The sequence below is a fragment of the Schistocerca piceifrons genome, chromosome 1, assembly GCF_021461385.2.
Source record: "Schistocerca piceifrons isolate TAMUIC-IGC-003096 chromosome 1, iqSchPice1.1, whole genome shotgun sequence".
NCBI lineage: Eukaryota > Metazoa > Arthropoda > Insecta > Orthoptera > Acrididae > Schistocerca > Schistocerca piceifrons.
In genome coordinates this window covers 170,197,740-170,223,426 of record NC_060138.1, presented here as the reverse complement: position 1 = coordinate 170,223,426, position 25,687 = coordinate 170,197,740, and the positions used below count along the sequence as shown (strand labels likewise).

Genomic DNA, 25,687 nt, shown 5'->3' with positions numbered 1-25,687 from the left:
CGTGCAAGTGTGCTGTAGACAACATGGTTTATTCCTTAGAACAGAGGATTTTTCTGGTGTTGGATTCCACCGCCTAGAACACAGTGTTGTTGCAACAAGACGAAGTTTTCAATGGAGGTTTAATGTAACCAAAGGACCGAAAAGCGATACAATAAAGAATCTGTTTGAAAAATTTCAACGGACTGGGAACGTGACGGATGAACGTGCTGGAAAGGTAGGGCGACCGCGTACGGCAACCACAGAGGGCAACGCGCACCTAGTGCAGCAGGTGATCCAACAGCGGCCTCGGGTTTCCGTTCGCCGTGTTGCAGCTGCGGTCCAAATGACGCCAACGTCCACGTATCGTCTCATGCGCCAGAGTTTACACCTCTATCCATACAAAATTCAAACGCGGCAACCCCTCAGCGCCGCTACCATTGCTGCACGAGAGATATTCGCTAACGATGTAGTGCACAGGATTGATGACGGCGATATGCATGTGGGCAGCATTTGGTTTACTGACGAAGCTTATTTTTACCTGGACGGCTTCGTCAATAAACAGAACTGGCGCATATGGGGAACCGAAAAGCCCCATGTTGCAGTCCCATCGTCCCTGCATCCTCAAAAAGTACTGGTCTGGGCCGCCATTTCTTCCAAAGGAATCATTGGCCCATTTTTCAGATCCGAAACGATTACTGCATCACGCTATCTGGACATTCTTCGTGAATTTGTGGCGGTACAAACTGCCTTAGACGACACTGCGAACACCTCGTGGTTTATGCATGATGGTGCCCGGCCACATCGCACGGCCGACGTCTTTAATTTCCTGAATGAATATTTCGATGATCGTGTGATTGCTTTGGGCTATCCGAAACATACAGGAGGCGGCGTGGATTGGCCTCCCTATTCGCCAGACATGAACCCCTGTGACTTCTTTCTGTGGGGACACTTGAAAGACCAGGTGTACCGCCAGAATCCAGAAACAATTGAACAGCTGAAGCAGTACATCTCATCTGCATGTGAAGCCATTCCACCAGACACGTTGTCAAAGGTTTCGGGTAATTTCATTCAGAGACTACGCCATATTATTGCTACGCATGGTGGATATGTGGAAAATATCGTACTATAGAGTTTCCCAGACCGCAGCGCCATCTGTTGTTGAAAATTGTAACTACTGTAATTTCGAAAGTTTGTCTGCCTGAAAATGTACTGTTGTCCCAAGCATATTGCAACAAACGGTGTATTTCTATCGCTGCTCGTATAGTTTTTATTGCCGTTTCAAATATACCGGTCATTTTTGAAACACCCTGTATAACGTGCTGAAACAGTACTGCATTTGTTGCTGAGTTGGCCGTAGGTGAAATTTGAGCCCAGTTACATGGGGATTTAATCGGAAAGTTTACATTTCAAGTAAATTTATACTAACTAGGACCATATTTCATAGTGAAGTCAGTGTCGGCTCACAACCAACCACATATATGCAATTACGTGCCAAACAGCTGGATAGCGGGCCTATGTTTGTAGGAACTCTTTTGCGGTGTTAATTACGATCTACCTGTTTACAGGCATGTCAGAAACTGGTACTGTTGTTCTGTGTGTTAGCTGAAGTGTTTGATACGGCTCACTTTCATTAGGGCTCTGTCATCAGTCTGTGCCTAGGCAGGTCTTTTGCTTTTCCCTGTTCTTCTTAAGAATGTAGAAATTCTTAGTAGTATCTTTAAATAGAAGTGAAATTTATTTATTGAAACATTGATCTCTAGTATAAAGTTGGTATCTTAAGGATATTTGTGATTCGAATGGCCACGGCATACTGTACCTATAATTTCTTAGTATCAGTCACCAAAGGATAAACAGAGATTCTTCGCACAAGAGACAAAGATAACGATGTGTACCGCGTGCTTTGTTTGTTGTTGGCCTGACAAAGGACAGCGGTTGGCCGAGAATTATCTTGGGACTCTCAGCTTCCTTCGTTATCGCTTACAATCATTGTTTTTCGTAGTGTTCGTTTCTCAACTTTGCAAATATTACTTCACTAACTAAATGAATAGTTTTATTTATGATGATTATAATAGACTGAATTAGCGATTTATCCATAATTTCAAACGAAACGCTAAGAACATTCCGAGAGTGACGTCGGATACTTGAACACGGATATCTTGACAATCTCGTGGGCTTTGCTTTATTCTGCTGGAATATAACGCCTGTATTTTACAGCCTTTTTTACTTAGAAATAAACTCAATTTATTAAGCTACTCCATGTCGACATTGTGGTTGATGCAATAAGCCAGCCCACCCCAAATGATCCTGAACGAGAGTACACACACCGAGGAGCTATTTTCGCTACGTAATACCAGAAATATAGCGAATGTTCTGATGCGCGGAAGTAATTTTTAACGTTTGTAGGTGCCCAGTTATGAAACGGATTTTATAGTCGAGCTATTTTTTTCCGTGGCATCGCAAAAAGCCTCGAAGGAGGACTTCATCGACATAAAAACTGTACGCAACTTGATCAATTAGTAAGACGATATGATCTCCACAATCCATAATTATCCGGAAATGATGTCCCTTAACCATCTGCCGTATTGTAGTAGCAAATGTAAACATCTATCATACTGTTTTTAAAAAAACACATGACTCATAGGGTCATTATATTGCTATAATTTCAAATGTACAAAATGTCGACATTGGGCAGTAATACATACTACACTACCAGAAAAAAATGCATCATCCTCAAGGACATTTTATTGACAACTAAGATGTAGGTATGTCTGTTATCAAATTCAGACCAAGTGAAACACACGTCAGAGAAAAGGTGTCTGAACAGTTGCATCAATATACAGTGTACCCCCCTCTGGAAGCACTGCAGGCGTATATTCATATAGGTGCCGAACGACATGCTGTGATGGATTGTACCAGGCATCTTGCTCAATTTCTTGCAATTCGACAATAATTCATGCAGGCCCTTCAGAAGTAGTAAGTTCCCGCTTCACCATGTCTCACACGTGTTGAGTTGGCGAAAGATCTGGTGACCCTGCTGCCCAGAGAAGTTGCTGTACACCTTCAAGAGCACCTTGCGTCTCAACATCCGTATGTGGGCGTGCACTGTCCAGCTGAAAAAGCATGTCACCATACTGTCGAAAAAATGGCAATAGTACGGGAATAACAGTTTCTGATGTGTAGCGGGCACTTGTTACTTTACCCTGCAGGAACATCAAATGTGACCATGAGTTGTAACTGATTCCGCCCCCCCCCCACCCCCCTCGCCCATACCGTGAAGCCTTGAATGGGACAGAACCTACCTACTCTCATAACTGAAGACAGCAGAGCGCCATTCCAGTGGTCAGTGGTAGCTTGGCCAGTGGCACATGCGATCTTAATTCTGCTGCAAGCAGACGGTTCCCGATGGTCCGAGATGTGCCCGGATTTCGTCCATGGATGATATTTTGGCTGCCATTGCTGTTCGCACAATTCGTCGATCTTAACGCGGACGTCCAGAACCTGGTCTACAAGTGTGGGAATGTTCCGCAGACCACTGTGGAAAGCAGTGACACTCCATCGATACATTGTGCCCAACATGTGCAGCAATTTGTCCATACGTCCATCCCATTTCCTGCAGGCCTACAACATGATCCTGCTCAAATGACTGAAGCTCTACGTACTCGTCAGTACGGCATGACTGTAATCTAGAATGAACGCTACACGCACTATTCATCCCTAAAATCAGTACATCTACATCTACATTTACACTCCGCAAGCCACCCAACGGTGTGTGGCGGAGGGCACTTTACGTGCCACTGTCATTACCTCCCTTTCCTGTACCAGTCGCGTATGGTTCGCGGGAAGAACGACTGCCGGAAAGCCTCCGTGCGCGCTCGAACCTCTCTAATTTTACATTCGTGATCTCCTCGGGAGGTATAAGTAGGGGGAAGCAATATATTCGATACCTCATCCAGAAACGCACCCCCTCGAAACCTGGCGAGCAAGCTACACCGCGATGCAGAGCGCCTCTCTTGCAGAGTCTGCCACTTGAGTTTGTTAAACATCTCCGTAACGATATCACGGTTACCAAATAACCCTGTGACGAAACGCGCCGCTCTTCTTTGGATCTTCTCTATCTCCTCCGTCCACCCGATCTGGTACGGATCCCACACTGATGAGCAATACTCAAGTATAGGTCGAACGAGTGTTTTGTAAGCCACCTCCTTTGTTGATGGACTACATTTTCTAAGGACTCTCCCAATGAATCTCAACCTGGTACCCGCCTTACCAACAATTGATTTTATATGATCATTCCACTTCAAATCGTTCCGCACGCATACTCCCAGATATTTTACAGAAGTAACTGCTACCAGTGTTTGTTCCGCTATCATATAATCATACAATAAAGGATCCTTCTTTCTATGTATTCGCAATACATTACATTTGTCTATGTTAAGGGTCAGTTGCCACTCCCTGCACCAAGTACCTATCCGCTGCAGATCTTCCTGCATTTCGCTACAATTTTCTAATGCTGTTCCAGAGAAGCCTGCTGAGCGCCAGCAGATCCCCAATGACTATGACTAATGGATCACTAACTCTACAACTCCTCAGTGTGCACATATCAACCCTGATGCCACCGATCACAGTTCTTGAAGGTGTTGCATTTTTTTCCGGCAGTGTATTAAAGCAGTTCCGAATAGATAGTACTGGACATTGAATTTCATCTGGACGTATTGCAGCACAGACCCGTGTTGTACAGCATTTCACAACTTTGAGATTCGTCTATGTTTCCTTGTAGACTTCCCTGTTTAATTTTCAGCATAAACCAAGTCCGGAAGAGTTAAGTTTAGCGAGCGTCCACGCTATTTCGTTTTTCCCCTGATGACCGTTCCAACCGATACGTTTTTCGCCATTTGATGTGTAGTGAGAATACAGCCCAGATAAACAATGTAGAACAGTTTTGTTGAAAAGTACATAGAACAAATTATTCTTCCTTTGGAGAAAAGTTAATCATTACAATAGACTGTGAAAGTTCGTGATTAGAACTGAATTTACACAAGTCTGAAATTAGGCTGAAGGCCGTTGTGATGAAACAGACGAAGTTAACACAGGGTGTTTATAAATGAATATCGGGGTTTTAACACTTTATAATATTTATTATCTTAAACTTACAGTTATAAATGATATGTCAAATGAAAGAGCAACTCAAGCAGTTTTACCAAGAACCTTATAAATGTTCAATGTGAGCACCATTTGTCACACGGCACACGTCAAGTCTACAGCCGAGTTCTTCCCAAACGTTGATAAGTGTGTCTTCAGTGATTGTAGCAATAGCTGCTTCAATCTGGTTTCTTAATTCTAGGAGGTCTGCTGGTAGCGGAGGCACGTACACATGATCCTTGATGAAGCCCCAAAGGAAAAAATCGCATGTCGTTAGGTCGGGTGAACGTGGAGGCCATGCAAAGCAAGCCCTGTCATTGGGCCCCTTGCGGCCTATCCAGCGCTCGCCTATAGACTTAATGTGTGCCGTGTGACAAATGGTGCTCACATTGAACATTTATAAGGTTCTTGGTAAAACTGTTTGAGCTGCTCTTTCATTTGACATATCATTTATAACTGTAAGTCTAGTGTAATAAATATTATAAACCGTTAAAACCCCGATATTCATTTATAAACAGCCTGTATTACCTCGAAACAAAATTGTTAAGCTATTCGTGGCCACTTGTTGACAAACTACCTGTTGGCTTCAGTCTCGAGTTCTTCGTCCGATGTTTGATGATTTTTCCGACATTTCGCCAGCACGAGTAGCTGGCATTGTCAGAGCTTCATCCTCGATTGCTGACGATAGACTGCAGCTTACCGCTTTGAGTCGTTGTTTCTCGTAGTATTCGTTACTTGACTTTGTAAATCTTACATGGTGGTGCACGAAATGTGTTACCATTTTGTTTTTGAATATAAACTTTATTGTCAATACAATCTAAAAGGAACATATACTACAATGAAGAGCCGTCCATGGAGATTGTTCTACTTCAGCACATGCTCAATATGTCCACCATTTCGTTTCCTAACTTCCTTCAAGCGAGCACTGAAGTTAGTGATTACCCTACGGCACATGTGCCCCGTAATTTCACTGCAAGATTGAAGAATAAGTCTCCTGAGCTCCATTCAATCACGTGGACATTTCAGGAAAATTTTTTCCTTTAGGTACCCCCAAAGAAAAAAGTCACATGGATTCAGGTCTGAACTATTGAGATGCCAATTTTGTCCGTCATTGAAGCGACCTGGAAACCTGAGTGACATGATCCGCATGTCGAAATGCTCGTGTAAAAACTCCAACACAGTATTTGCAGTATGTGACCTTGCTCCATCTTGCATGAAACACTGCATATTGAAGGGCAAGGCAGTAGCAAGAAGTTGTGGAATGAAGCTATTGCGAAGCATGCTCAAATAACGCTCGCTGTTCACAGGTTCTTCAAAGAAAAAGGGTCCAGTAAGTCCATGACTGGAAATTGCTGCCCACACTGTAATCCTTGGAGCATAATGTTGTCGTTCATGAACCACTTGAGGGTTTTCAGTGGCCCAAAAGCGTGCATTTTGTTTGTTAACTACACCGTCTAAATGAAAATGCGCCTCGTCTGAAAAGCAAACGTTGTCGAGAGTTTCTTCCCTATCCTCCGCCCACTGAGCAAACGGTAGTCTCTGCTGCTTGTGTTCTTCAGTGAGCTTCTGTGCACAGGTCATCTTGTATGGGTACATATGGAGGTCACTTTTAAGAATGCGTTGAACAGAGCGTCTGAATATTCCCAGTTGCACTGCTGCCTTTCTACACGATTTCCCGGGACCTCTCTGTACAGCAACTCGTACCGCTTCAATATTTTCCGGCGAACAAGCAGGCTTAGGCCGACGTCGCTTCGCTTCCAATACTGTTCCTTCCTGTTCAAATTTATCGTACAACCTGTGGATGGTCTTCTTGTAAGGGACCCATCGTGTGTTAAACTATTGTGGAAAACGCCTCTGAGTCACAACAAGGCTTTTCGTTTCATGAAAAAGTAACACAATTGCCGATCGTTGCTGTGTCGTCAGTCTTCCATTGTCAGCCATTGCTGCTTACTAGTCTCCTAGCGGCAGTATCGTGAATTACACGTCGTCTTGTAACTCATTTGTTTTTCCAAGCTCTGCTGGTACTGCTCTAGAGATCCCAGCGGGATATCTAATGTGCGTCGTAAATTGTGAAAGAAACAATTGGTAACACATTTCGTGCGCCACCCTCTACTTCACTGACTAAATAAATAATTTTATTTTTGATGATTATAATAGACTGAGTTAGCAATTTACCACGGCCTTAGATTATATGTATGGGGCGCGTCAACAAGCAAGGGCTTTCTCATGGTCGTTTTCGTTGTGTTTCTCCTCTTGCTACCTGCAACGGTTGTTCTCCGCTACACGGGAATCCAGGATCCGTTCACCTTCAGACTTTGTTCTTTCTTATTGAAGCCATTGTCATATTTGTGTATTTATGTATCTTCCCTGGACAAGCTGGTGTAATATCTTTTCTCTACTACAAGAACTTCCGCGACGCGAATTTCACTAGTGATGGGTATGACACAGCGCTTATTCCGCCACGGCCGATTTCTCTACCTGCTCCAGTCTGCAAAGCCACATGGTATTCTGTATATTCCCGGGATCGCAAGGGTACCTTTTCTCCTTTGCCTATCTGAGACACTCTCTGATCTTCCTTGTCGGTTTAGAAGCAGTCTTTACGCCGTGTTTGCGCAAAATGCCCGATTCTCTCCGTCACTCTGGAAATGTATGACAGAAGGGCCGTACCCGACATTTCGTTTTTGATGTTCACTTTGCCGTGTGTTTGATTCTATGGCATGTACATATGGAAAAGTTTATGTTGGCGTGACTGGACAATCAATAAACACTAGCGTCGCCTAACATAAGCGGCATTGCAGGTTGGGACAGATGGTGAAATCGGTCGAGGCCGAAAACGCACTGTGTGAGACCGACCACACAGTGGAATTCGGCGAGTCAGGATGTTCTTGCTGTAGAGAAGAGCTACTGCACCAGCTTGTTCGGAAAACCTATAGGAATACACAAACATGACAACAGCTTCAACAAGAAAGAAGGAAGTCTAAAGTGAACGGATCCTGAATTCTCGTGCTGCAGCGAGCGACCGTCGCAAGGACAAGGGGACAACCGCATCGGAAATGATTTCGAAAAGGCCCCTGGGCTTTGACGCTCCAGATACATTCGCGTCCACGTGCGCGACTCTAATCCACCGTCAGCACTGGACAGTGAAACTGTGACAATGCCAGCCATTCGTGCTGACGTGAGGTCAGAAAAATTGTTCTAACAGACGTCGGCCTAAGAACCCGGGACAGAAGCCAACAGTCAATTTGTCATTTCCTCGGAGGCAGGACAAAGCGACGCAGTGAAGGCTGACTTTTGGTACAAAGTTCCTGGTCGTATCCGATGCAGAGGCAAAGCCGTAGTGACGGTGAGTGTAGGCAGACACTGGCGGCAGTGGATAGTGCGGCACGGCATCGTATGCAGCGAGGGTTCCGATCGAGATTCTGATAGAAGAACTGCTCTTGCAGCCGGCGCCTGGCCCAGAGCTCGACCGAAGAGTAGCTTGCATTTTTTTTTTCTTTATTGTTATTTCAATTCCTAACAAAGGGGACGGGCTGGCAGCCGATGGAAACCGCTCTTCAGCCAAACATTACATAAACTGTATTTAAAAGAGGGTTATAACATAAAAAGTTGACAACAACAAATGATTATGTAAAAAACACATTGATGGAAGATATTTAAGATTTTTACATGAAAACAAATGACAGTAAAGAAGGTTTTTGTAAAATATAGATAGCTGAAAAATATTGATGGATTTTAGAACTTGTTTGACGATTTTATATTATAGTTAAATATGGTCACTGATGAATATGAATGATGTCATAGTGTAATGGTGATGCTAGGTGATACATGAAAATAATTATGATAAGGGTGCGATGAAGAATATGACTATGGAGCTCTGTAGAACTGCAGGCAACGACTAGAAGTGGGAAAGGTGGATCATAGAGGAAGGAGAAAGTGGTGTGAGGTGGAGATTGTGATTAGGGTTGGAAACAGAGGCATATCTCGGAACGGATTTCAGTGTTGAGAGTGGGAGTTGGTTGAAATTCCGGCGGAAGAGCATGGGTAAGTCATGATAGGATAATACTGCTGATTTTTTTGCAGTATTTAATCACATTACTTCTCGAGAAAAGCAGCGAACGGTGGATGGACTAAGTTTTACTTTTTTTTGCCTAATTAATTTAATATTTGTTTCTTTGTATCTTGAAATTGTGTCAAAATATGTCAACCCTTGTTTGATTTGTATGTTTATTACAAGAAACAACAGGAATAGCGATTTTAACAGTCAGGTTCAAGAAGTGTAGAGGAAAGGCCAGCCAAGCAGCAGTGTTGCCAACGGGCGGCCCAGCTACCTGCCCGAGGTTTTTAGACGTCGCCTTGAGTTAGCCGCGTCCGTGACCAACTGTCTCGTAAACAGTGCCGCCCAGTTATTTAAAGATAGCCTCTGCCACAAGCACCGTTCGGGTGGGCTACACAACGCGTAGGTGACGGCGTAGCAGCGGAGTGCGTTTATTCCAGGTACGCTAGGCAGGCGCCGCTTGCACACTGGAGTGTCACATCTTCCGCTCTGTGGCAGAGGGTACTTTTGCTGTCACCACCACTTCCGCTCTCTCTCCACCAACGGCTACAGGTCACTGAGATGCGCGTGGAACAGGACACTTCTCACTGTACCAGTTATTAGGAATTTTCACCATTCCAATCACGTATGGAATGCGGGAAGAATTATAGCATAAATGCCTCTGTGTGCACTGCAGTTAGCCTCATCTTGGGGCTGTCATATATTCCCTGATTCCTCACTTAATGCTGGTTCTTGAAAATTTGTAAGTAAGCATTCTTGCGATAGTTGGCGTGCATCTGCAAGTGTCTGTCAGTGCAGATTTTTCAGTTATCTGCATGATTTTTATTTATTTATTTATTTATTGTTCCGTGGGACCAAATTAAGGAGAAATCTCCATGGTCATGGAACGAGTCAATACATGAAATTATAGCACGATAGTAGAAACAGATAAAATGAAATATAAAAAAACATATGCAAGCGGCAAGTCGTAAGTTTAAATAAAGAAAATCAACAATTTAACACTGGAATTTGCTTAATTTTTTTAGCTCTTCCAGCTCCTCAATAGAATAGAAGGAGTGAGCCATGAGGAAACTGTTCAGTTTAGACTTAAAAGACTTTGAGCTACTGCTAAGATTTTTGAGTTCTTGTGGTAGCTTATTGAGGGCTCTCCCACTGGCCAAAGAGACCCTTCTTTATACACCGTCCAGTGACCACCGCATACGCTCTATGTCAACGAGCAATAACCTTTCACAGACGGTAGGTGGCAGAACGCCAGGTTAGCCGAGAGCGCTAATGCGCTGCTTCCTGGATCCGGGTGGGCGCACCGGCCCCGGATCGAATCCGCCCGCCAGATTAACGACGAGGGCCTGGATGTGGTTTTTAGGCAGTTTTCCATATCCCACTAGGTGAATACCGGGCTGGTCCCCACGTCCCGCCTCAGTTACACGGCTCACAGACATTTAAAACACAACTGCACTTTTCCATGATTTACACTAGATGCAGACTGATGGGGTACTTTCATTCCGTCCCAGGGTGTACGGGATGGCGGCAGGAAGGGCATCCGGCCACCCCTTCCAGTTAATATGCAAAATCCGATTTAACCACGCCAACCCCGCGCAAAATGCGGGACAAAGGGGCAAGCGATAGATAGAATAGACGGTAGGTGGCAGCACTAGTAGCTGCAGGTTACACAAAGCTGGTCAGGAGGACGCGGAAAATACTGCAGTCAATGTAACACGGGATCGGAGCGATTTATTCGAAGTCGAAAAGCTCAAGGCCGTTGGCTTTCGGGCCAAAGGTGGAAGCATTTCCAAAACGGCTTAGTTTGTAAACTGTTTGCATGCTCCAGTGGTTAAGGTATATCGTGCGTGGGAAAATGGTGCTATCCAACACCGGCGCCGAGGCAACTGTGGTACACCGCGGTCTCTAAATGACAGGAGTGCTGACTGCTCTCCATCAGCCACGAAGGTTGGATTTTGCACGCCAGTACCGCAACTGCACGTCCACTCGCGTTTTATACTCCATTGGACTGAAAGCAAACACCCTGCTACAATCGCCAGAAGGGTCCAGGCCGGATGGCATTTCTTGGGTTATCTCATCATTCTAGGAGGCGCAATGGATCAACAGAAGTACGCATCTATCCTTTGGGGCCATGTCAAGCCCTATCCCTACTTCGTTTTTCCTCGGTACGATAGCATCTACCAGCAGGATAATGCAATGTACCACACAGTAGCAGTGTACGTGTGTGGTTCAACGAGCACCAGGATGACTTTACCGTACTCCCCTGCACCACACTCTCAGGATTTAAACCCACCTCTTGCTGGACTGCCCACTTTTAGCCGCTTTGCGGCAGACTTTTAACTTTCCCAGCACCCTGTCCTCGGTGTTGGGCGACAATGCCTCCAAAACGGCTTTAGTTTTACGTTTTATCCGTGAGAGTGGGTTTTATACTTCTATGTAGGTTTTAGCGCATGTCCTTTGTCCCTCTGTGTCCTCCACCCTAGTGTTGCAGAGTGGCTGGCTTCCCCTTTTTATTCTTGTGGTTGGCCAGCCACTGTAATCTGCCTTCATGTTTTACTCTCTTCTGTTTTAGCCTCTCTCTGTTGTTTTCTTGTCCGCTTTTGTTCCTCTTAGTGGTCGTTTCCTTCCCTTCGTTCTTGTGGCTTTTCCTTTCTTTCCGTTTTGTGTTATACGTTTATTCTCACACTTGTGGCGTTGTTTTATTAGGAACAAGGGACCGATGACATCGTAATTTGGTTCTTGTCCGCCTTTAAACCAACCAGCCAACCAGTTGAGAATCTGTGCTATCACCTCGATCGGGCTGTTCGGGCCGTGGATCCTCAAACGAGAAACCTAGCACAGCTGATCATGGCACTGAAGTCAGCCTGCCTCCACACCCGTGCCAGTATCTTCCAGAACCTCACCTGACTCTTTCTTCGCGTCTGGTAGCGGTCCACACTGCAAAAGGTGGTTATTCAGGCTTTTGACGTGCGGTCACATTAATGTGACTAGACAGAGTGTATGGTACATATTCCATGTTATTCGTTTTTGACAGGGTCCCACACACTTCAGCAATATCCTGAGATTGCCATACGAGAATTTCGCAAGCAATCTGTTTTGCATACTTACTGCATTTTCTATGTAGCCTGCAAAGGAACCGAAGTGGGCCACCAGATTTACCCAATACTGAGCCTCTGTGATCATTTCCTTTCATACCCCTGTAGATTGTTACGCCCAGGTGTTGGTGAATTGACCGATTCCAATTGAAAAGTCCGTGCAAAGTCCGAGAGATGGCACCACCGGCGCGTATCGAGGTTATGTTTAGTCAGAAACATCTTTGGAAAGAACGCACACCAAGTTTCAGCCATATTGTTCTGTTTCTTTGTGTTTGGTATTCGTGTGAATCAAGGAAGTCGAGTGACTGTCAGAAAATGGACGAAGAAGAATTTCGTGTGGTGATTAAACATGAAAGGCAAATCACCTCAGGAGACTAAAGAGAAGCTTGATAAACATTACGGTGACTCTGCACCTCCGATTAAAACAGTTTATAAGTGGTTTCAAAATTTTCGGAGTGGCCATATGGTCACAAGTGATGCTGAACGTTTTGGACGCCCTGTGGAGGTTACGACTCCAGAAATCATTGATAAAATCCATGATATGGTGATGGATGACAGAAGAGTTAAGATGCGTGAGACTGCTAGTGCTGCAGGCATCTAGAATGAACGGGTATATAATATTTTGCATAAACATTTGGACATGAGAAAGCTATCCTCTAGATGGGTTCCGCGATTGCTTACGCTTGACCAAAAACGGAATCGTGTAAAGTGTCGCGAGGATGGTTTCAGCTGTTCAGGAAGAATCCGCAAGACTTTAAGCGTCGTTTCGTCACTGTGGATGAAACATGGATACATTGCTATACTCCTGAGACCAAACAACAATCTAAACAATGGGTTACCAAGGGAGAATCTGCACCAAAAAAGGCGAAGACCAGTCCTTCCGGCCGGAAAAGTTATGGCGACTGTCTTTCGGGAGTCGCAAGGGATAATCCTCATTGACTATCTGGAAAAGGGTAAAACTATTACAGGTGCATATTATTCATAGTTATTGGGCCGTCTATAAACCGAGCTGCAAGAACAACGCCGGCTACTGGGCCGCAAAAAAAGTCCTTTTCCATCACGACAATGCACCAGCACACACCTCAGCAGTTGTGGTCACAAAATTAATGGAAATAGGATTACAACTCGTTTCACATCCCCTCTATTCTCCAGACTTGGCTCCCTCGGACTACTATTTGTTACCCAATTTGAAGAAATGGCAGGCGGGACAAAGATTTTATTCAAACGAGGAGGTTATTGCAGAAACTAATAGCTATTTTGCAGACTTGTACAATTCCTATTATTCGGAAGGGATCAACAAATTAGAACAGCGTTGGACGAAGTGTATAAGTCTAAGAGGAGACTGTCGAAAACTAAAAAAAGGTTTACCCCAAACACATTAGTAGTTTTTATTTTTGCACAGACTTTTCAAACGCCCCTCGTAAGTAATACATTGCCTGAATCTTCCCCGCCGTACTCAGCCATCTATCTGCAGTTAATATTTAAAAAAATCCGTTAAATTTCGATTACACGATAAATCATACAAATTTAAAGTTGTCGATTCGACCAATACCTCGGGATTCAATTACGAACAACTTAAATGGGAACCATCACGTACAAAATGTTGTGCAAAGACTGTGTTTTATTGGCAGAATACTTAGAAGATGCAACAAAGCTACTAAAGTGACTGCCTACACTACTGTTATCCGTCCTCTTTTGGTTTACTGCTGCGCCATAGATGATTTGTATGAGATAGGATTGACGGAGGGCATCGAAAAAGTTCAAAGACGGGGAGCATGTCCTGGCATTATCACGAAACAGGAGAGTCACGGATGTGAAGTACTGAAACAAGGGCGTTTTTCGTTGTGGCGAATTTTTTTTACGAAATTGCGATCTCCAGCTTTCTCCTCAGAACACGAAAATATTTTGCGAACCTCAGCAGTTTGGTCCCATAGTAAATTACCACAAATTTCTAAATTTTTATTTTGCGGACTCCCTCCTCCGTAGGGAGAAACACCGTCGCAATAAAATAAGAGAAAACAGAGCTCGCCTGGAAGGATTTAGGTGCTCATTTTTGTCAAGTTTAATCGATAGTGGAACGGTAGAGAAACAGTCTGGAAGTACTTTGTGCACACTCTGCCTAACATGTATGGGTGATTTGCGGAGAGAACATGTCGACGTATTTATCGAGTATCGTCTGTTTTGTATTGCCTACCTGTGGAGTTAAATATTTCCGTAACGTTTTCGCGCTTCCTAAACGAATCTGTAACGAAATTCGTCACTCTTCTTTAAATCTTCTCGATCGCCTTGTCTGGTAAGGACCTCAGATGGACTATGAATATTCAAAACCGTCCGAATGAGGGTTTTGTAAGTCATCTTTTTTGTGGGTACATTAAATTCCTTACGATTCTTCCAGTGAATCTGAGGCCGGCATCTGGTTTTCTTTAGACTAAATTTGTCAGATCGTTCCTCTTGAGAATAGCGAGAAGAAGTTGCCGAACAATCATTTCCAGACATGTTGGGTAGACGTGTAAGTTGAGGGAACAATGGTACCGGTGTTTTTTTTTTTCCTTTGAGTGTGTACTCAATTTAGCCATCGGCAACACATAGTGACAATGTACACATAATTGAATAAACAAATACAGAAATGCATATTTACAGGAATAAAAAGCTTAACTGTTACAGTTTTGTACATAATGTTTTAAAAATTGAATTGAATTGGAAAGTAATTAAAAGTGTCTTGGCTTACAATTCACACCAATTCTGAAATATCTCATCAGCAAGACATATTTATAGTTTACGTACACCATTAAAACCTACAGATTGTAACCAGTACTCTTGATGAAGTTAACTATGACTTTATATAGACGAACGTCTTTAGTACACAAAAGAGAAGAAGCTGATTGAGGAAGATGGTAGCACATACTCAGCAATGTATTCGTTCTTCGCAGAAAACTTGAGCATTTGTCGTCACATTGTCGAACTAAAATATAGCACGCGAAGCTGTCTGAAATTGAGACAGTACCTTAGGTCATAAACTCCCCCTGATGAAATGGTTCCTGTTTACACGAGTTGCTATTCATTAAGAGTCGAGATGGCACGGTGCCCACAAAGGTACTTCGAACAATCACACTTGCAGGGCCATTCAATGAGAAATTGTTTGTTGCAATAAAAACCGCGTCGCTCCTAGAAAAGTCCGTTTTCACTTTAACGCTAGGACACTAAAGAGGAGAAAAGGTTACGTTGTTACTAAACTATAGTAAATTGTATTACTCCGTATTTTAATTGTAATTTTTCCTCCTAGCTATGTAATTATGTAGTTATGTAGTTCTCAATTCGTTCGAGCAATCAATCATTTGCCGGCCGCTGTGGCCGAGCGGTTCTAGGCGCTTCAGTCCGGAACCGCACTGCTGATACGGTCGCAGGTTCGAATCCTACCTTGGGCATGGATGTGTGTGATGTCCTTAGGTTAGTTGGGTTTAAGTAGGTCTAAGTCTAGGGGACTGATGACCTCAGATGTAAAGTCCCATAGTGCTTAGAGCCATTTTTGCAATCAATCATTCATAACAGGAAACACAGTCATAACTCAGTCACTCAAAATGATTCAGAAATTGTACTTGTTAGAATGAAATCAGGCGATGATTCTTCTTCTCTGCAGGCTCCTGCTTTGCGGCAGTCTGCTAATCTGTACAAATAAAATGCCTCATATTTTTGGAAGCGTTGTGTAATCAGTCGGGAAACCTCAGATCAAGCGGATATTTGGCTTTGATGAAGTTTAACCTTCCGAAGAAGTAACGGAGCTCTTGGATTATTAAATGCAGGTTCGTATCCAGTCTTTCGGAAGTTCCCTTCTGATTAACAACTACGCAATATATCGATGAATATCATTAATTCTCAAATGTCAAATAATGTAAATTGTTACACACCTTTTGTATGAAGGAGCAAAATATATATATATATATATATATATATATATATATATATATATATATATATAAAATTAGTAAACGTCATTCAAGGGTAGAATTGTATCAGAATAATTCACTGAATATGAAGAGATATTACATAGTCACAGGAAGGTCATAATTCATAGTTCACGCACTAGTTAATTAAAGTTATAAGTTCTCTAATGTTATGCCACGTACAAAATGTCATATTTTATACCCTATACTGACAACACCAGATTGCGGGAACCGCGAATTGGTACCAATTGCAATCGTAAATTTTACGAGGGTTTTGTAATCTATGGTGTAGTGATGGAGTTCTCAGTGCCCTTCCATGCTGTAGTGATCCGTCTACATTGGCTGTTTACTGCTGCTACACCCTCAAGAAACGGGGTAATATTCCACAGCCGACGTGGCACCAATTACGTATGTGCAACGTGCCGACGTTCATTAGGAAGACAACGGGAGCTAATCCGTCAATAGGCGCGATCTCTCGCATGTGGCTCTAATTACATTTGTGCCCTTCGCAGCGACTGAGATGTGCCTCCCACTACAGTTCTAGTTTGGCACGTGGATGGGAATGGTCTACCTTTGAGTCAGTCGGCAAACTTCTTTAAGGTCAGTGCGTCAAGGGGCTTCGTATTTGACAGAATTGTCAGTGCTCGTTGTTCCATCTTCTATTGCATCCAATGAAGTTCGGTCGGTCTCGTTCGTGTGAGAAAACGTCTTCCGCTGTATGTACCCGCGTAGCTAGCAATTGATAATTTTATTAGAAGCAGTAAACAGTCAAGTCGTCACTTCCGATTTCGGACGAAGGCCAGGTGAATACGTGCGCGGGCGCGCCCCTTTAATCAAAACAGTCCGTCAAATAGAACACGGGTTAGCAAGGGCTATCTATTTTTGGACTGCGGCGGGCAGAGGATCTTTCCTCTGGCGCCGGAACTAGAAGCCAGAAAGTTCGCAACGGCAGCTCACTGCTTGCTTCCAAGAATCGCGAAAGCTGGCTAAATATAGGATTCACATATTGCGAGGTGGGCACCGCCAGAACTGCTCACCACCATGGAAGAGGCGCCGGCGCTACTACGGCGCGGTCTGTCGGCGGATCGACGAACCAGCGGTAAGTCGCTCAACAATGGTCACCTTGTCAGTGGCCGTGGGGTATAGAAGCCAAGAGTGGCGAGGGACATTTAAGAAGATATCAGCGGCAATGAGATTCTAAGGGCACTCTTACCGTTAAAAATACGGGTAGCATAGCAATTCTTTTATATCTCTGGTCGACTGCTGCTTCGTGTGCTCTCCAGAGATTCCATCGTCGAAAACATTTACACGAAAATTTTCTGCAGGTTCCGGCACTTTAACACGTAACTAAAAAATTACAAAAATCGCGATTTTTGTAGGGGTGTTGCCAATTTGATATTTGACTGAATGTAAATGTACTACTTGTAACAAAGTTTAAATGCAACAGCGCCGCACAGAAAAATCGCCTGCACGTATCGCACACAGATGTCCCTGTTACACACCTACGTGTTCTTTATCATTTTATTTCAAATAACGAAAATACATGTATAGAATTCAGGCGAAATTAGGAATGCGTAATAAACGTTTCTGAAGTAGCACCTTCTGCAAGAAGACACCCTTTTTTTAATCCTTCCAAGTATTCTAATTCCAAGTCAAAATTATTTTCTGATACGCAAAATATATTGTGAAGTGTAGTAGTGGCCAATTCTTAACCACCGAGGACGACGGCAGTTTAAATCTCCATCCGGTTTTGTGAAGTGCACAATTTTACGTTTCGTAACATTTAAAACAAGTTGCAAATAACTTTGAAATCTTATTAAGACATGACTGAATGATAGATAGTCTTATCGTCGGTGAGACGTTACTGCAATTTTCCTTCTTTTAACTTGAATTAACTACGCTGTTCAAACATATTCGACAGTTTATTCCCGTCACCCCTCCAGTTATCTTATTTTACTTAAAACAGTCATTCTAGAGCAATGTAGGGATTACTTTTCTGTATGAATAAATGGTTTTGAAATACATTTGACAGAATTTTATTCCTTGTGTACATTAACACAACGGGAAAATATGGTAACAGTTTTAGGTCCCCCCTCCCTTATAAAAATATGAGTAAGAACCAGTTTTAGACATGAATGGAAAATATTTCAGAAGCACGTATTTACTGTGTTATGCATAATATGGAAGTGAAAAAAAGGGGAACTCAACACAGTCATGTTAGCAGCATTAGAGATGGTTCAGACAGCCTATATGTACCAGAAAAATAACTTTAAATGAAGAATTCAGCAGAAAAAAATGTTGCCTGACTAAGTGTGACAAACATAGGGTGCAGTGTAAAAGGCATTAAGTGGGGATGGCAAGATTTTTCACACCACAAATTCGTTGTTTCCTTTGGGCATATGCTAACTATCCACACTTAAGTGGGAAAATTTTATTACTGGTACTTTGTAGAATGTAGAGCCACAAATGGATGGTGAGGTTACGTGTATTTCAGAATATTGTACATTTCATGTGAGAACAGAACATGCCATGACATACGGTAATTGCCCATCAGTCAATAAAGACGTTTATGCTTTTTAAATAGCTTTGTTATTACACTCCCCAGTCATTCACACTGCAGTAGGTACGTCATTGTTCCTATCTGCAGGCCGGCCGGTGTGGCCGAGCTATTCTAGGTGCTTCAGTCTGGAACCACGTGACCACTATAGTCGCAGGTTTGAATTGTGTCTCGGGAATGGATGTGTGTGATGTCCTTAGATTAGTTAGGTTTAAGTAGTTCTAAGTTCTAGGGGGCTGATGACCTCAGATGTTAAGTCCCATAGTGCTCAGAGCCATTTGAACCTATCTGCATGTAATTACAGGCAAATATTACAGAGCAGTACAGATAACTGAAGAATTTGATCAAAAAATGCAAGATGAGCACATAATTATAAAAAAATGAGGCAGATGCTCATTAAATCCTGATGCAGAGAGATACATTTTCATGGTTTTCATCCATTTAACCTTTCCCTATATTTTTAGTCCCATGGATTTTCTAAAATAAAGATGTGTGCTTGTTTCAACTTCATCTATGTGTTTCCAGCAGATTTTGACTAACTGTTTATCTTAAGTAAATATTTAAAAATTCTCGCTGTGGGCTTAGTGTATCTCACTATTGTAAAGCACACTTTCAGTGGCAACATCCCTGTAACTGAAACAAAACCGTATCAGGCAATATCAGAAATGTATGGGTAAATTCAACCTGCCATTCTTGGTTACAGTGAATTTCTTTATCTGTTGGGTATGAATCAAAACAGGCCCTTTGTAAGTAGGTTGTATAACACTTACTCAGCTTTCATCCTCTTCTGTCTTCCATTGTTTTTTATGATTGTATCACATGTTTTGTATTTGTTTCAGATTACAAAACATCAATTGCATCATCATTACTGTCTACACAACAGCCAGCCATGCTGAAGGTGGTGGGTGCATCCTGGTTCCAAACCAGGATGAGCAAGTTGATCCTTGTGGCAGTGGTTCTCCTAGGAGTAATAATTCTGATCCTCGGAGAGATTGAAGTGTAAGAGAACATTCTATTTGTCAGAAGTAAATGACTATCACATAAACGTATGCTAGACAGAACTACTACATAGAATGTTAAATAATTCTTAGTGTTGTGCCGTAGAAATCAGAGATAGTTTCAGTATAAAATATCCTCTCCACATAGCTTGTAAAATTTTTTCTGCTATTCAGTATTGTAGAATACATTGGTCAAAGCTAGTTCAAGACTTGTTTTGGTAAAACAACATGACACACAAATTATGCAAAAGGGACAGATGGACAACTGTTGACACTATGTAACTATGCTTACAATGAACAATATCTGAACTGAGATATTAAATTTTTCCTCATTCAGATGTTTTACAGCATTCAATACTTCTTATGTAAATGTTTTGTGTAGTGCATTTCCTTCACATTTTAAACTGTCTGTTGCCAATTGTCCACAACTTCTTTCATTCTGTCCCAACAACTCTCTCCTGACATTCCTGTCTTTTTTTCTGTTTGCTACAATACTTGTCACTGAGTGTGTGTTCGTTCTCTGACAATAATGATCTTATAATGCCACCTCTCTCACAAATAATTATTTATATGTGACTTCAAACCAAGTAAAATATTCTATGTACTATATACAATTTTGGTTTCTTAACAATTACGTAGATAATGACAATTTCTTCTGAATCTTATCACTATTATGCTACTATTTAATTTCTTCAGTAGATCCTATCAGTGAATATTAAGGTCCTTCTAGATCAGTGTTTTTTGGTTCCTGTCTGCTGATGTAATTAGTACCTAACAATAAAGAGAAAGAAATGGGTAAATATAAAGGATGTTCCAATAAGAATGCAAAATGCACAGTTTAATTTTTGACTAAAACACACTATTTATGGTACTTGAAAAGTTGAAATATTATTAAACTCCTCAGTATACAACAGGATTATTTGCGGAAAGAAATATTGGACAAGTGCTCAACGTAACTCTGACAAAATCTTCTTGTAAGAGGTATGCCATTTTCTCACATTTATGGTCAATTTCTGTAGTAATGGGCTCAATTTGGTCATTTAGATCAGCAATCATTCTCAGTTCGTGCACACAAATATGTGGCTTCGCGTAACGCCACAGGAAATAGTCACAAGGCATCATGTCACAAGATCTTGCTGGGCATTGATGATCTGCATGCGTGAAATGATATGGCACAGAAATTTCTCCTGCGAAAATGCAAGTGGCTTGCTTGCAGTACAGGAGGTACACCATCTTGCTGCAGCCACTTGTTTTCAATGTCCTTTTCCATTTGAGGCCAAATAAACTCATATAACATGTTGTGATAGTGTATGTCTTTCATTGTCACTGCTTTACCTGTGTTATTCTTGAAAAAGCAAGGCCGAGTTAGACCACTTGCCCAAATCTCACATCGAACAGTGGCTTGTTGTGTATGCACCAGTTGTTGAAATGTTAACAGAGGATTCTCTTTGTGAACGATTTGACAGTTATGCTTGCTGGTATAGCTATCCAGTTTGAAATGCACCACATCATTAAAGATAGAAAATCTGGAATGGAGTTGCAACATGTATTAGAACAGACAGTTACTAACTGCACAGAGCAGGTGTTGAGTGGCAGATACGCACTTTTAAAACTATAGGCATTTGAGAAATATCAGATTTCAGACAAAGTATTTCATCAGATGGGAGACACACACTTTCATGCACACAAAGTTCACATAGCCATTGTTGTCTCTGGACAACCCAAGACAACAGTGGGTATTTGTGTGTGAGAGTTGTGTGTATGAACATGTGTGCACGTTAGTCTATCTGATTAAGAACTTTGTCTGAAAGCTGACATTTTCCCACTGTCTACTTTTAAATGTGCCTATCTGTTCCTCAACACCTTTATGTGATGAGTAGCAATCTATTTTAATCCGTACAGTTACATCATTAAAGATGACATTCCTTGCATAATTGTCATCCACTTTTAGCTTTCCAACACCTAGTCAAAGTATTCATTCTATTGCAAGTGGTTCACTGACAGCAGTTTTTGCATCAGTTGAACCTCATAATAATGTAGATGAAGATTCTTTGTCAGAATTTGCTGCATGGTACCCCTTAAAATGTTCAGTTCTTGTTATTGATCACTCAGAGAATTTGGGGCATACTCTCATCTGCTGAGGTAACATATTCAGCAGACAGGCCAGTATGATGTCTCTTTGGTGCCATAACATCAGCTACAGAATCATTTTCCTCAAACTTTTTGTCTACTTTTGACAGATTGCCAATGAATTGGGAATGTTTCAGTGACTGAAAGTTGTGCACAATTCGTGAAGTACTTCTAAAGGACTTTTCCCATATTTGTAGTAAGTTTTGATCATGATAATGCCTTTTTTGACTGTCAGGTGATTCATTTTTACTAACCACATTGTCTCGAGAGGAGAAATAAGTAGCAGCAGCTGAATGATTGGAGTGAAAATGGCGTGCAATTTAGACTGCACATTTTTATTGAGAAACACTTTATCAGTCATTAGTGTCCAAAGTAATGAAATTGGATACCATTGTTATAATGTCAAAGATGTATAGCACCTGTGAGTAAAGTATCATAATCACACATGCCCAGCATACTTGTCTGTTCTTTCAACGATTTTAAAAGTGCTTTTTGTGTTACACAGAAAGGCAGAGGATGGTAACTATGCAGCAACGGTCACTTGGGTGGAGAGCACAGGTTTCAACATAGAATTCTGGGGTCAGGGCAACGACCCACAGGAGATACCACAAGGTGTTGCGAGAGCATACTACAGACCTGACCTGAACTTTGATGGGTGAGTTTATTCATTGTTATCATACATGATGAGAACTGAATTCATCCTACTGTCCCTGAGATTTTCAGAGCATAACTAATGTGAATGGCACTGTCATTGCTAGACCATTTCAGTGTGAAACTTCCTCGCAGATTAAAACTGTGTGTTGGACTGAGACTAGAACTCAGGACCTTTGCATTTCGCGGGCAAGTGCTCTACCATCTGAGCTACCTAAGCACGACTCATGACCCGTCTTCACAGCTTCAATTCTGCCAGTACCTCATCTCCTACCTTCCGAACTTCACAGAAGCTCTTCTGCAAACATCGCAGAACTAGCATATGTGGAAGAAAGGATATTGCGAAGACATGGCTTAGCCACATCCTGGGGGATGTTTCAAGAATGAGATTTTCACTCTGCAGTGGAGTGTGCACTGATATGAAACTTCCTGGCAGATTAAAACTGTGTGCCAGACCGAGACTCGAACTCGGGACCTTTGCCTTTCATGGGTAAGTGCTCCATTGCAGAGTGAAAATCTCATTCTGGAAACATCCCCCAGGCTGTGACTAAGCCATGTCTCCACAATATCCTTTCTTCCAGGAGTGCTAGTTTTGCGAGGTTCGCAAAAGAGTTTCTGTGAAGTTTGGAAGGTAGGAGATGAGGTACTGGGAGAATTGAAGCTGTGAGGACAGGTCGTGAGTCATGCTTGGGTAGCTCAGTTGGTGGAGCACTTGCCCATGAAAAGCAAAGGTCCTGAGTTCGAGTCTTGGTCCAGCACACAGTTTTAATCTGCCAGAAAGTTCCATATCAGCGCACACTCCACTGCAGAGTGGAAATTCTCATTCTGGAATTTCAGTGTGAACTTCCTGACAGATTAAAACTGTGTGCCCAAATGAAACTTGGACTTGGTACCTTCCATTTGTTGTCATTGTTCTTACAAACTATACAGGTACAGGTATAACCAATGATTCATCTTCAAGGCTTCAGTTCTTCCAGATCTTTCTTCTATAAGGGGTATTCAAAAAGAAACCAAAAGGAGGCTGTAAAATGAAAATCGCTAGAGAGATTGTAATGCCACTGCTTGTAGAAGAAGGTGTGGTCCCTTCGAGAATGCTGAGGCCTGAATATCATCACAAGAGCGATATGCGTGCACACCTACATGGCGAAAGACCATGCACACCCATGTGTTGGCTATCCACTGCTCTCAGTAGTGCTGAAAACAGAGAAATGGAGGCTTCAAAGGAAGAGTAAATGGATGTAGTGTATTTCCTTACAGTGGAAGGAGGGCAGGGGATGAAAATTCATTGAGGAATGGCACAAGACTTTGGAGAGCACACTGCATGTCTGTTGCAGTGGTAATGGTGTAGCACAAGCAATTCAAGGAAGGGCAGAAGTTGTTGGCCAATGATGTATGATCTGGAATGACACACTGCATTACCAGTACCGTTGTCAAGCAGGTGGATGGCCATATTATTGAAGAACAGTGGCAGCAATTATGCCAGATGTCAGAGTGAGTGTCAGTACTGCAACAGACATGTGATGGTATTTGTATACTTGTGCCATTTTTCTATGAAATTCCATCCCTCACCTTGTCCCACTATAAGGAAATGCACTACAGCTCTTTGTTCTTCTTTTGCTGCCTCCATTTCTCTGTTTTATGCACTACTGAGTACAGTGGATGTTGAATGTGTGTACATGCTTGCTCTGGCACCGTGTGCGTATGCACCTGTATCCCTCTAGTGGTGAGTTTTGGGATTCAGCACTCTTGTATAGACCACACTTTCTTCTGCAGGCAATGGAATTATGATCCCTTAATCAGTTTCATTTTACAGCCTGTGCATCATTTTTTTAATGCAACCCATACTTTCCAAAGGTTGTAGGTTTAAGTCTTGGTCTGGTACACAGTTTCAATATGTCAAGATATTTGAAAAGAGCACACACTTTACTAAAAGAATGAAACGCTTATTTCAGAAACAACCCCATAACAGTGGCTAAGCCATTTTCCACAGTATTCTCTCTTCTAGAAACAGTAATCCTACAAGGTATTCAAGAGAATTTCTGTGAAGTTTGTAAAGTATGAGAGAGTTACTAGCAGAATTGAAGCTATGTGGATTAATCATGAGTCATCCCAAGATACCTCAGTCAGTAAAGGGACTGGCCAGAAAAGGCAAGGTTCTAGTGAACAAACTGCCTATTGGCTTCTGTCTCGGGTTCTTCGGCTGACGTTCATCTAATGATTTTTCTGACGTTTCGCCAGCACAAGGGCTGGCATTGTCAAAGCTTCACCCTCCATTGCCGTTGGTGACCTGGAGCCGAGCTCGCAGCCGCAGACTATACCTGGCGCGCCAACGTCCCAACATTGCAAGAGCACGCACTGAATGAGACCGACCACATAATAAAATTCGCCAACACGGAAGTTCTGGCTGTAGAGAAGCACTATCACACCCACTTGTTCAGAGAAGCTGTAGAAATACAAAAACATGCGAACAGTTTCTCAAGAAAGAGGAAAGCCTTAAGGTAAATGGATCCTGGCTTCCCGCACTGCAGTGAACAACTGTCGCAGGTAGCAAGAGGAGAACCGCACGGGAAATGACCGCGGAGAAGCCGTCGGACGTTGGTGCACCAGGTACATATAGTCTGCGGCTGCGAGCTCGGCTCCAGCTCAACACCGGCAATGGAGGGTGAAGCTTTGACAATGCCCAGCCACTCGTGCTGGCGAAACGTCAGAAAAATCATTAGATGAATGTCGGCCGAAGAACCAGAGACAGAAGCCAATAGGCAGTTTGTCAACAAGTGGCCACGAAAGCCTTAGCAATTTTGTGTTCTAGTGAACAGTTTTAAAAGTGTTGACACTCTGCTACAGAGTGATAGATATACCTGGAGTGCTAAGTGTTATGTTTTAATAGGTAGTTTACACACAGACAAAATAAATTGTGTGTAATTTTAGTTGTTCATACTGGAAAACAATATTTCTCTTGTAAGTAAGATTGTTAGCAAATTTTTTTTGTGTGGAAAAAGAATCTCAAATTCCATATGTGATAAGCTAAGACAGAAATAGCCAATGGAGATATGCAAAAAGTATGGCTGACTAAATATTAATGCACCAAGTTGATGTTATCAGTGGATGCTGTTGTGAAAACTAAAGTGATATTACAGAAATGT

General features: G+C 42.4%; 1 protein-coding gene across 1 annotated transcript in view; it reads left to right on the top strand.

The window, feature by feature from the left end:
* LOC124795282 (putative phospholipase B-like lamina ancestor) overlaps positions 1 to 25,687 on the top strand; it is a 149,003-nt gene that overhangs the window by 82,842 nt on the left and 40,474 nt on the right. The window contains exons 3-4 of the mRNA XM_047259231.1: positions 19,605 to 19,764; positions 22,399 to 22,548. Coding sequence (XP_047115187.1) covers positions 19,655 to 19,764; positions 22,399 to 22,548 — 260 coding nt within the window. The 5' untranslated portion in view covers positions 19,605 to 19,654. The remainder of the gene's footprint in view (positions 1 to 19,604; positions 19,765 to 22,398; positions 22,549 to 25,687) is intronic.